Raw genomic sequence first — 11,335 nt, forward strand, 5'->3', positions numbered from 1 at the left:
TAGGAGGGAGGCACACCAGCCCACAAAGGGGTGGCGCGCGCCCCACCAAGGAGGAGACTGAATTGGACTAGGGGAAGGGGCGCCGGGCCGAATCCAACTAGGACCCCAAGTAGGACTCCTCCTACTTGGGGTGCGCCTAGGGCTGGCCTCATCTCCCTCCCTCCTTTATATTAGGAGGGAGGCAAGCCTACAACACACATCACTGTTCTAAGTTGTGTGCGGCGCCCCCCTCCACAGTTTACGCCTCCGGGCATATTCTCGCGGTGCTTAGGCGAAGCCCTGCGCGGATCACATCATCGTCACCATCACCACGTCGTCGTGCTTACGGAACTCATCTACTTCCTTGACCCTCTGCTGGATCAAGAGCTCAAGGGACATCATCACGCTGAACTTGTGCAGAACTCGGAGGTGTCGTACGTTCGGTACTTGATCGGTCGAAATGAGAAGACGTTCGACTACATCAACCACGTTAAGCAAACGCTTCCGCTTTTGGTCTATGAGGGTACGTGGACACACTTTTCCCCTCTTGTTGATATGAATCTCCTAGATAGATCTTGCGTGAGCATAGGAGTTTTTTTGAAATTGCATGCTACGTTTCCCAACACATCATTATTAGAGCATTGTCCCATGTGAGGAAAAAAAGAGGCCAAAGAAGCCAAAGGGAAAAAAGGAAAAAAAGAGAGGCCAAAGAAGCCAAAGAAAAAAAATGAGAGAAAAAGAGAGAAGGGGCAATGTTACTATCCTTTTTCCACACTTGTGCTTCAAAGTAGCACCGTGATCTTCATGATAGATAGTCTCCTACTTTGTCACTTTCATATACTGGTGGGAATTTTTCATTATAGAACTTGGCTTGTATATTCCAGCGATGGGCTTCGTCAAATCGTCCTAGGTATTCATGAGCAAGCAAGTTGGATGCACACCAACTTAGTTTTTCTTTTTGAGCTTTCCTAAACTTATAGCTCTAGTGCATCCGTTGCATGGCAATCCCTACTCACTCACATTGATATGTATTGATGGGCATCTCCATAGCCCGTTGATACGCCTAGTTGATGTGAGACTACCTCCCTCTTTTTGTCTTCTCCACAACCACCATATTCTATTCCACCTATAGTGCTATGTCCATGGCTCATGCTCATGTATTGCGTGAAAGTAGAAAAGGTTTGAGAATACTAAAGTATGAAACAATTGCTTGGTTGAAATCGGGGTTGTGCATGATTTGAATATTTCGTGTGATGAAGATGGAGCATAGCCAGACTATATGATTTTTGTAGGGATAAGCTTTCTTTAACCATGTTATTTTGAGAAGACATAATTGCCTTGTTAGTATGCTTGAAGTATTATTGTTTTTATGTCAATATTAAACTTTTGTTTTGAATCTTATGGATCTGAACATTCATGCCACAATAAAAAAATTACATGCATAAATATGTTAGGTAGCACTCCACATAAAAAATTCAGTTTTTATCATTTAACTACTCGTGGACGAGCAATAATTAAGCTTGGGGATGCTTGACACGTGATGTCTACTACGCAACCTTCTTCTTGTAGACGTTGTTGGGCCTCCAAGTGCAGAGGTTTGTAGGATAGTAGCAAATTTCCCTCAAGTGGATGACCTAAGGTTTATCAATTCGTGGGAGGTGTAGGATGAAGATGGTCTCTCTCAAACAACCCTGCAACCAAATAACAAAGAGTCTCTTGTGTCCCAACACATCCAATACAATGGTAATTTGTATAGGTGCACTAGTTCGTGGAAGAGACGCTAATACAAGTGCAATATTGATGGTAGATATAGGTTTTTGTAATCTGAAATTATAAAAACAGCAAGGTAGCAAGTAACAAAAGTGAGCAAAAATGGTATTGCAATGCTTCGGAACAAGGCCTAGGATTCATACTTTCACTAGTGCAAGTTGTCTCAACAATGATAACATAATTGGATCAAATAACAATCCCTCGACATGCAACAAAGAGTCACTCTAAAGTCACCAATAGCGGAGAACAAATGAAGAGATTATTGTAGGGTATGAAAACACCTCAAAGTTATTCTTTCTGATCAATCCATTGGGCTATTCCCATAAGTGTCACAAACAGCCCTAGAGTTCATAGTAAAATAACACCTTAAGACACACATCAACCAAAACCCTAATGTCACCTAGATACTCCAATGTCACCACAAGTGTCTGTGGGTTTCATTATACGATATGCATCACACAATCTCGGATTCATCTATTCAAACCAACACAAAGAACTTCAAAGAGTGCCCTAAAGTTTCTACCGGAGAGTCAAGACAAAAACGTGTTCCAACCCCTATGCATAAGTTCACAAGGTCACAGAACCCGCAAGTTGATCACCAAAACGTACATCAAGTAGATCACGTGAATATCCCATTGTCACCACAGATAAGCACATGTAAGACATACATCAAGTGTTCTCAAATCCTTAAAGACTCAATCCAATAAGATAACTTCAAAGGGAAAACTCAATCCATTACAAGAAAGTAGAGGGGGAGAAACATCATAAGATCCAACTATAATAGCAAAGCTCGCGGTACATCAAGATCGTGCCAAATCAAGAACACGAGAGAGAGAGATCAAACACATAGCTACTGGTACATACCCTCAACCCCGAGGGTGAACTACTCCCTCCTCATCATGGAGAGCGCCGGGATGATGAGGATGGCCATCGGTGATGGATCCCCACTCTAGCAGGGTGCCGGAACAAGGTCCCAATTGGTTTTTGGTGGCTACAGAGGCTTGCGGCGAAGAAACTCTCGATATTGGTTCTGTTCGGGAAGTTTGGGGATATATAAGAGGTGTTGGCGTCGGGAACAAGTCAGCGGTCCACAAGGAAGCCATGAGGTAGGGGGCGCGCATAGTGGGTAGGGCGCGCCCTCCACCCTTGTGGTGCCCTCGGGACTCTTCTGGTCCATCTCTGATGCTCTGTGAGCTTCTTCTGGTAAAAAAAACAAGCTCCGTAAATTTTCAGGTCAATGGGACTCCTTTTGGTATTCCTTTTCTGTAAAACTCAAAAACAAGGAAAAAAACAGGAACTGGCACTAGATTCTAGGCTAGTAGGTTAGTCCCAAAAATCATATAAAATAGCATATAAATGCATATAAAACATCCAAGATGGATAATATAACGTATCTATAATTTTTTATTGTCCCATGCTATTATATTATCCATCTTGGATGTTTTATATGCATTTATATGCTATTTTATATGATTTTTGGGACTAACCTATTAACCTAGAGCCAAGTGCCAGTTCATGTTTTTTCCCTACTTTTGGGTTTCGCAGAAAAGGAATACCAAATGAAGTCCAAACGGAATAAAACCTTCGCGATGATTTTTCTTGGACCAGAAGACAATCAAGAGACTTGGAGATGAAGTCGGAGGAGCCACGAGGCGGCCACAAGGACGGAGGGCACGCCTAGGGGGGTAGGGCGCGCCCCCCACCCTTGTGCCCCCTCGTGCACTTCCTCACCTAATTCTTTCGCCTATATATTCTCATATACCCCCAAACCAACAGGGGCATCCACGAAAACATTTTCCCACAGCTACAACCTTCTGTACCCGTGAGATCCCATTTAGGGACCTTTTCTGGCACCCTGCCGGAGGGGGATCGATCACAGAGGGCTTCTACATCAACACCATTGCCCTTCCGATGAAGCGTGAGTAGTTTACCACACACCTACGGGTCCATAGCTAGTAGCTGGATGGCTTCTTCTCTCTCTTTGATTCTCAATACCATGTTCTCCTCGATGTTCTTGGAGATCTATTCGATGTAATACTTTTTTGCGGTGTGTTTGCCGAGATCCGATGAATTGTGGATTTATGATCAACTTATCTATGAATATTATTTGAATCTTTTCTGAATTCCTATATGCATGATTTGATATCTTTGCAAGTCTCCTCGAACTATCGGTTTGGTTTAGCCAACTAGACTGTTTTTTCTTGCAATGGGACAAGTGCCTAGCTTTGGGTTCAATCTTGCGGTGTCCTTTCCCAGTGACAGTAGGGGCGGCAAGGCACGTGTTGTATTATTGACATCGAGGATAAAAAGATGGAGTTTTCATCATATTGCTTGAGTTAATTCCTCTACACCATGTCATCTTACTTAATGCGTTACTCCGTTCTTTATGAACTTAATACTCTAGATGCATGCTAGATAGCGGATGGTGTGTGGATTAATAGTAGTAGATGGTCTTCTTGACACATATGTGATGCCTATATTCATGATCATTGCCTTAGATATCGTCATAACTTTGCGCTTTTCTATCAATTGCTCGGCAGTAATTTGTTCACCTACCGTATTATTTGCTATCTTGAGAGAAGCCTCTAGTGAAATCTATGGCCCCCGGGTCTATTTTCCATCATACAGTTTCCGATCTACAATTTAAGTTTCCGATCTGCTATTCTTGCAATCTTTTACTTTCTGATCTATAAACTAAAAATACCAAAAATATTTACTTTATCATTTATCTATCTCTATCAGATCTCACTTTTACAAGTAACCATGAAGGGATTGACAACTCATTTATCGCGTTGGGTGCAAGTTTGTTTGATTGTTTGTGCAGGTATTCGGTGATTTGCGCGTTTTCTCCTACTAGATTGATACCGTGGTACTCAAACTGAGGGAAATACTTATCTCTACTTTGTTGCATCACCCTTTCCTATTCAAGGTAAAAACCAACGTAAGCTCAAGAAGTAGCAGACGCGTCCCTACCCCGGACCACATTCTCTTTTTTTTATTCATTCTTTTCTTGTTCTCTCTTCATCTCCATCAATCACATGCAAGTGACCGGATATATGAGGACGAACATGAGGAGCGCGGATGCACAAACGGATAAGTAGGGGCTCAAAACGGACATGCCCGGTCACTGACCGGGCGCGTCCGCGGGCGTTTAAGGGGTCATATTTGGTATGTCTGGCTGTAGATGCTCTAACACAACTCACAAATTGACGCTCTCAAATTCATGACACATAGCACACAACTTAGGTCCACGACATAGTTCATGACACATAGCACACAACTTAGGTCCACGACATAGTTCATGACACATAGCACAACCTAGGTCCATGCCATAATTCATGATGCATAGCACAATTTCGGTCCACTTCATAGCTCACAAATTCAGTACATAATTCTCAGTAGCAACGGAAGTCAAGTCTCTATTGGGTCACACGGGGCCATTTCCCATTCTTGTCACGTGCCTCATCCCTCCTTTTGCGCATCACGAGTCCTTGCAAGCTTTCTTGCCCTCTCCTCTTCACGAGCAACCTTCTCTTTGCGGCCCTCTCCTCCTCATGCTTCTTTTGCTCCTTCTTCTCCTTCTCGTCCGAGGCCGGGCATGCATCGACGGGGCTAGCGCGTGGTCCTAAATCCGCCACTCCATTTCAATGTCCCGCTTCATCTCGTCCCAAAGGGGGTTGAGGGGATCCGACTGTTTCTCTTCCTCATCAACCCCAAAGTTGAAGATGAGGGGGAACTCGTTCCTTTGTGCCATTTGACGAGGATGCGGTGAATTGAAGGCTGAGGAGAGTGGGAGGCACCGAAGAGGGGGAAACATAAGAGAGAGGGTGGGAAGGGCGCGATCGACCTTTATAAGTTGCTACGAGCACCATAGAGAGGGCAGTTGGGGAGCAGGAGCAATAAACGACCACATGAAGCGCAGCCGCGCTCACACGCCTTCTCTCAGGTTGGGTCACCATAGGAATTGGAGTGAGCGGCCGTGGTGTTAATGGCCAAATGATTGACAACCACATTTACCCCATCGCCGGTGGTGTGTGGAGGCTGTGCCACTTCAAATCCCACCCGTGGCACGAGGAGGAAGAAGCTGAAACTTTCCTCCCACGTCGGCAGTTGGGTTCAGAGCGAGCTCCAAACAAGTCCCCATGGTCTCCAAATATTTTGAAAAAAATATGGCGATTTAGGGCTGAATGACAACTCTACTAGAGCTGTTTTTTGTGCTCCGTGATCTATATGATAGTTATTATGCAGTTTGGGTGGATATGATAACTCTAATAGAGTTGCTCTTACTCCCCTCCGTCCCAAAATTCTTGTCTTACATTTGTCTAGATACGGATGTATCTAATATTAAAACATGACTTGATATATCCGTATTTAGACAAATCTAAGACAAGAATTTTGGGTGACTTGATACATCCGTATTTAGACAAATCTAAGACAAGAATTTTGAAACGGAGGGAGTAGTCACTAGGCAATCCGGAGCTACAAGCCACTCCGGGGCACACCAACAGGACACACACAAAGCAACATAAATTTGACTCGCCTTTAATAAAAATGGGAAATATACCCTAGAATAAACTGAGATTATATCAGCATTCAACATCAATTCATTCCATAGATCACACATCTTACACGGAATCCACATAAAGCTTGGGTCTCAATTGTGCTCATGACCTTAATGTGCCACAATCTTCGGATCAGAATCATCATGACCTCGATGTGCCACAATCTTCCGATCAGAATCACCAGCCTCTTGATGGCCTCTAGTATGCACGATCATATATGTTCCTCAACTAACTCGATCTTGCCTACACACAAACAACATTCACTCATTTTCCTTTTAAGTTTAACTTTTGGAACACGTGTGCCGCAAGTTGCGCATGCTTGTATCAGTCGCTCTGTCATCAAAGAAACTCCGGTTCAGTTCATTACATACTGAAACTGCTCATCGCTTTGCAGGTTGCTGAGATTGTACAGAAGTTGAGGTTGTTTTCCTGACAGAAACATCCATTAGTAAGAACAGCCGTAGATTAAAATCCGGAACCAGAGGAGCATAAATAAAGGATGTTTACTGGAAGCTTGAGCGCAGCTCATCTGCAATATTCTGTGACGAAGCACCACTTGTGAATCCTAACTGGAACATCATTTGCTCCAAGCGCTTGAAATTCGTGAGGTAAAGATATCCGATCTAATAGCAGTAACATCACCAACAATGTGAGAATTTAGTCTTCTAAGAAACTATGTGAGGATTAGTCTTTACAATTGAGGACAACACATTGCAACTTATAGTTAGTAAAAAACATTGCAACTTACAATAGAAGACAGAGATCCACAATTTTTAAAATGTGAGGGAAAAAAGTCAGGATATTTGGTGCACATAATTGATAGCTGTAGAACAAACCAGTGTTTCAAGTGAAGATGCTCGATTGTACACTGCGATTCCTGCCCGTTTTCTTGTACGAGTTTTGCTGCTAACGATGTTCCTTCCCCAACGAAGTATGTCCCTACAGAACATGATTATCTAAGTAACTCACAGGTCACAGGTACTAGACAGATGAGAAAGCATCAAGCAATACTACATTTGTTCATATTCCATATAATGCAGAGAAAACAAATGTGGTGCAGTACAAAGGCAACTCTAGGAAGATGAACTCATACGTCCTGAATACTGATGCACTAACACCGCATGGAAGCTCAATCATGTGTATAGAGGCTAGTGCATAGTGTTTCCTAGTAGGCAGTAAAACGCTAGAAACATAGGTTTACCCTTTTTTTCCGAGAACATGCAAGAAAGCTGCATGTATCATATTAAGAAAAAGGTAGGTACAAGACCCAATCAGTGGTGGAAGAAGAAAGGCAGATTAACTTAATTTACCTTTCTTCTTCAGTTAGAAAATCCTCTCCCAGGAGTTTGTTCAGCAGCAGATCCTGAAGGAAGGAAACAAATGACAACGATGTGAAAATATGCCTGGCATTGTGATGCTTCAAAGCACTCTCTTATATGCAGCAAACAGAATGGAGAACAGGCAAGCAAAACGAGCGCTCTTCAGAAATTGAACTACAACCATTAAAAATAGCAGTAATTGAAACGACATTAGGAGACAAAACTTATTGATATATGCGAAAAATGTCAATATGAAGGCTATGATACAATGGATAAACATAGATGATAAGATAAATTCTACATCACAATCAACGAACATACCATGCTGAAGCATTTAGTCTATGTGAGCTGTTTGATCAGAGGATAAAGAAGAGCCATATCAGACCTGTGATTCACATTTCACAACATCCATCACACGCTTATTGTATTCATTGATGCTCAGTGGAGGAAAGAAGAAGTGTCTCCGAGCATAGAGCTGTATCACAAAGAGCAAGAATCAGACCCTCTCACAACAAACAAGCTTGAAGTTGAAAAAACTAGTACACATTGTCTCAGCGTCGTCAGGAATATCATATAGTAAATCCAGAGCAAATGAAGGTCAAAAGCGACAGCTAGGCTGATCTACATGTAATATAACTACATAACAGCAACTGTAAAGTGCATAAAGACCAAAGAATAAAATGACCAGTTCTCACTTCATATATGCAGTCCCCCAAGTATGCCAGCGATGCCGCGTTGTAGAGTGAACGGGGTTTCTTCACCTCTGGCGCAGGCGGCAACCACCACTTCTCAAACCCCATGTACGTGCTCTTCTTTGCTAATACAAACCAACCAACAATCAATTGACAGAATAAAAAACTTCTCTGCCTAAATAGTGTAGTAACTACACGGTCCTAACACTGAACACTAGAGCAGGCCACAGCCATATGTTGTCATTAAGTGAAGTAGAAAATATCGAATTATGTTCTCATTCTCGATGACACAACCATTCTATTGCACTTGCTTTTAAAGTCAAAATCTATATGTAATTGCCTTCGACCAATTTTCAGTTGTTCACTGACAGCATGCTGCCACAGCTTCAGGGGGGTAGAACGTGGAGGAAATGGACGGGATGGCAGAGCTGAGTGAGGATAGATAGATAGATACCTTGGTCCTCGCTGCTGCGCGCGAAGAGGTCGGCGTGTGTGGGAGGGGGTGCGCGTGCGGGGGTGGTCGCCGCCGCCGGCGACTGCCCCAGGGCTGGCTTGGGTTTGTCCTTTGACGGCTTGGGCACGGCGACGGTGGCGGCGCCCGGGTTCATGTCCCAGGCGGCGCGCACGCGGAACTGGCGGTGGCGCGTCGGCGTCGCCATGGTCGCCGCCACGGTGGCCATCGTCGCCGCAGGCAATAACTCTCGCGCCGTCGAGGATACAAATGGATAAACAGCCTCCCGCCGTGGATATTTCCCCTTTTCCTCTGTTCGCGGCCCGAGCGGGCCCACCTGGCAGTGCGGTCATTGCCAGTTTACGCATTCGTTAGACATGGAAAGACGTTTCATAACTCGGGTTGTGTATTCCTGAGAAATACGCCTACCAGGGCAGAAGCTCGAGCACTCTACCCGAATGCCGCACGCGGAGCTCGCCTGTTGAACTCGCCGCCTCTGCTTCACTTCCAATTCGAATCGCCTCCGCCGCGCCGCCGCCATTAGCTTTGCTTGCTTCTTGTAGAATTCCTCGGCCAGAAACCTCGCTCGCCGAATCGAACCCCCCACCACCTCGGCGCACCCTCACCGGAGCCGAGCCCCCCACCGCCGCGCTAAACCCTAGCTGCCGCCGGCGACCGCCGCCATGAGCCGCTTCGACGGCCGTGCGGCAGACCCCAGCTCCTACCGCGACCGCCGCAGGTAACCCGCTCCGCTCCAAACCCTAATCCTAACGGTAGCCCTAGTAATCCTGGTTCTAGGTCCGGTTGGTTACTTATTTCTGCCCGTGTTGGCAGTGAGGGCGCGTTCGGTGGCGGGACGAGGGCGTTCGCGCCGTCGGGCAAACCGGATGCTGCCGCCGCGGCGGCCGCGGCCGAGCTGGACGGGCTGCCGCGGTTCGAGAAGAACTTCTACGTGGAGGTTCCCGCGGTGGCCGGCATGACGGCGGAGGAGGTTGAGGCCTACCGCCGCCGCCGGGAGATCACCGTCGAGGGCAACGACGTGCCCAAGCCGGTGCGCGACTTCCGCGACGTCGGTTTCCCAGGTTAGGCCATGGTGTTCTTCGTAGCTCCTTCTCTCCCCGTGCGCTGCTGTTGTGTTTCAGGCTTTCAGACGCACAAATTTGATAGAATCAGCAGGGAGTAGGATAGGTTCTCGTTAGCATCTCTGTTGAATTACTTAAAATCGAATAAGAGGGACGCCTTCATTTAGCTATGTGCCTCCCTGTATCACATGATGCTCTGTTTCTATAATACCACACTCAAAAAGCATAATATTGATGCACCTATATGTAATTCTAGCAAATACCCTCATGTCACTGGGCTGAGTTGGTCCTGTTAGCTGATTGGGAAAAGGCTTGCCCTGTGAAGCAGTGATTCTCATTGAATCACAAATTTTAGCTAGTTAGCTCTCCCATTTTTCCTACATATGTGAATAATCAACAATAGGATATTTGGGCCTAATAGCACTGGTTACCTGCTCTTGCGTGTGCCAGTCACTGCACTTATTTCCAGAAGTTTACATTTTTATTTTCATTGCTTTGAAGATACTTGATGCATATGTGTTCTATTAACTGAAAACAATGTGGTAAAGTATATTTATTACTGTACTTTTTTACCAACTAGGAGTTTCCTAGTCCTTACATTGCATCACATTATAATCAGAAAGCTCATGCATCTGGAGAAATTTTAGCACCATATTATGATACCCTTTGAAGGGGAGCCTTGACGCAGTGGTAAAGCTGCTGCCTTGTGACCATGAGGTCACGGGTTCAAGTCCTGGAAACAGCCTCTTACTGAAATGTAGGGAAAGGCTGCGTACTATAGACCCAAAGTGGTCGGACCCTTCCCCGGACCCTGCGCAAGCGGGAGCTACATGCACCGGGCTGCCCTTTATTATGATACCCTTTGACGTCGACCTTTGTTTTACTCCACCTTTGTTCTTAAATTTGTATTCTTTATGTATAAAATTGTGCTGTTTGTTTAAGAAAACGTTGCTATTGTAGATACATGATTATTATTTTGTTTATGCTTCCTTAGCTTTATCATCTCACAGCCTTTGTTTCCACTTACTTACGTAAGGTCCTTCATTTCTTTTTTACAGAATATGTGTTGCAAGAAATCACAAAAGCTGGCTTTACAGAACCTACCCCTATCCAGTCACAAGGTTGGCCAATGGCACTGAAGGGGCGTGATCTTATTGGCATTGCTGAAACAGGATCTGGAAAAACACTTGCTTACCTTTTACCTGCCATTGTTCATGTTAATGCTCAGCCTATTCTAGGTGCGAATATGCTGCTTCTATTTCTTGATTTACTTTCCTGGAATCATTCTGGATAATAATAATCTGAAAGGCTGATACATTCTTTGTTATTCAAGCTCCTGGTGATGGTCCGATTGTTCTTGTGTTAGCCCCTACACGGGAACTTGCTGTCCAGATACAGCAGGAGACAACAAAATTTGGTGCCTCATCAAAGATAAAAAGCACATGCATATATGGTGGTGTCCCGAAAGGTCCTCAAGTTC

The 11,335-nt window shown here is 44.8% G+C and overlaps 2 protein-coding genes across 2 annotated transcripts in view; one reads left to right on the forward strand and one right to left on the reverse strand.

Annotated features, from left to right (window-relative positions):
• Positions 1-6,269: 6,269 nt before the first annotated feature.
• On the reverse strand, positions 6,270-9,052 carry LOC119275035 (mini-ribonuclease 3-like). Its single transcript, XM_037555807.1, has 7 exons — positions 8,777-9,052; positions 8,326-8,447; positions 8,016-8,105; positions 7,622-7,674; positions 7,148-7,250; positions 6,819-6,934; positions 6,270-6,740 (listed from the first exon to the last, which is right to left on the reverse strand). The coding sequence occupies exons 1-7, from the start codon at positions 9,000-9,002 to the stop codon at positions 6,692-6,694; spliced, it is 759 nt and encodes a 252-aa protein (XP_037411704.1). The 5' UTR covers positions 9,003-9,052; the 3' UTR covers positions 6,270-6,691.
• Positions 9,053-9,217: 165 nt separating this feature from the next.
• Positions 9,218-11,335, forward strand: part of LOC119275036 (DEAD-box ATP-dependent RNA helicase 20-like) — a 4,039-nt gene continuing 1,921 nt past the window's right edge. The window contains exons 1-4 of the mRNA XM_037555808.1: positions 9,218-9,512; positions 9,608-9,855; positions 10,914-11,093; positions 11,189-11,335. The exon at positions 11,189-11,335 is cut by the window's right edge and continues 3 nt beyond it. Of these exons, the coding sequence (XP_037411705.1) occupies positions 9,457-9,512; positions 9,608-9,855; positions 10,914-11,093; positions 11,189-11,335 (631 nt within the window). The 5' untranslated portion in view covers positions 9,218-9,456. The remainder of the gene's footprint in view (positions 9,513-9,607; positions 9,856-10,913; positions 11,094-11,188) is intronic.

The sequence above is a fragment of the Triticum dicoccoides genome, chromosome 3B (assembly GCF_002162155.2).
Source record: "Triticum dicoccoides isolate Atlit2015 ecotype Zavitan chromosome 3B, WEW_v2.0, whole genome shotgun sequence".
Classification (NCBI taxonomy): Eukaryota; Viridiplantae; Streptophyta; class Magnoliopsida; order Poales; family Poaceae; genus Triticum; species Triticum dicoccoides.

Excerpts from the sequence above, each read along its gene's own strand:
- LOC119275035 (XM_037555807.1), bottom strand. The coding sequence starts at position 9,002 with ATGGCCACCGTGGCGGCGACCATGGCGACGCCGACGCGCCACCGCCAG. Across the intron at positions 8,106-8,325 it reads TGGGGGACTGCATATATGAA|CTCTATGCTCGGAGACACTT; the intron begins GTGAGAACTGGT and ends TTTGTGATACAG. Across the intron at positions 6,741-6,818 it reads GAGCTGCGCTCAAGCTTCCA|GAAAACAACCTCAACTTCTG; the intron begins GTAAACATCCTT and ends TGTTTCTGTCAG.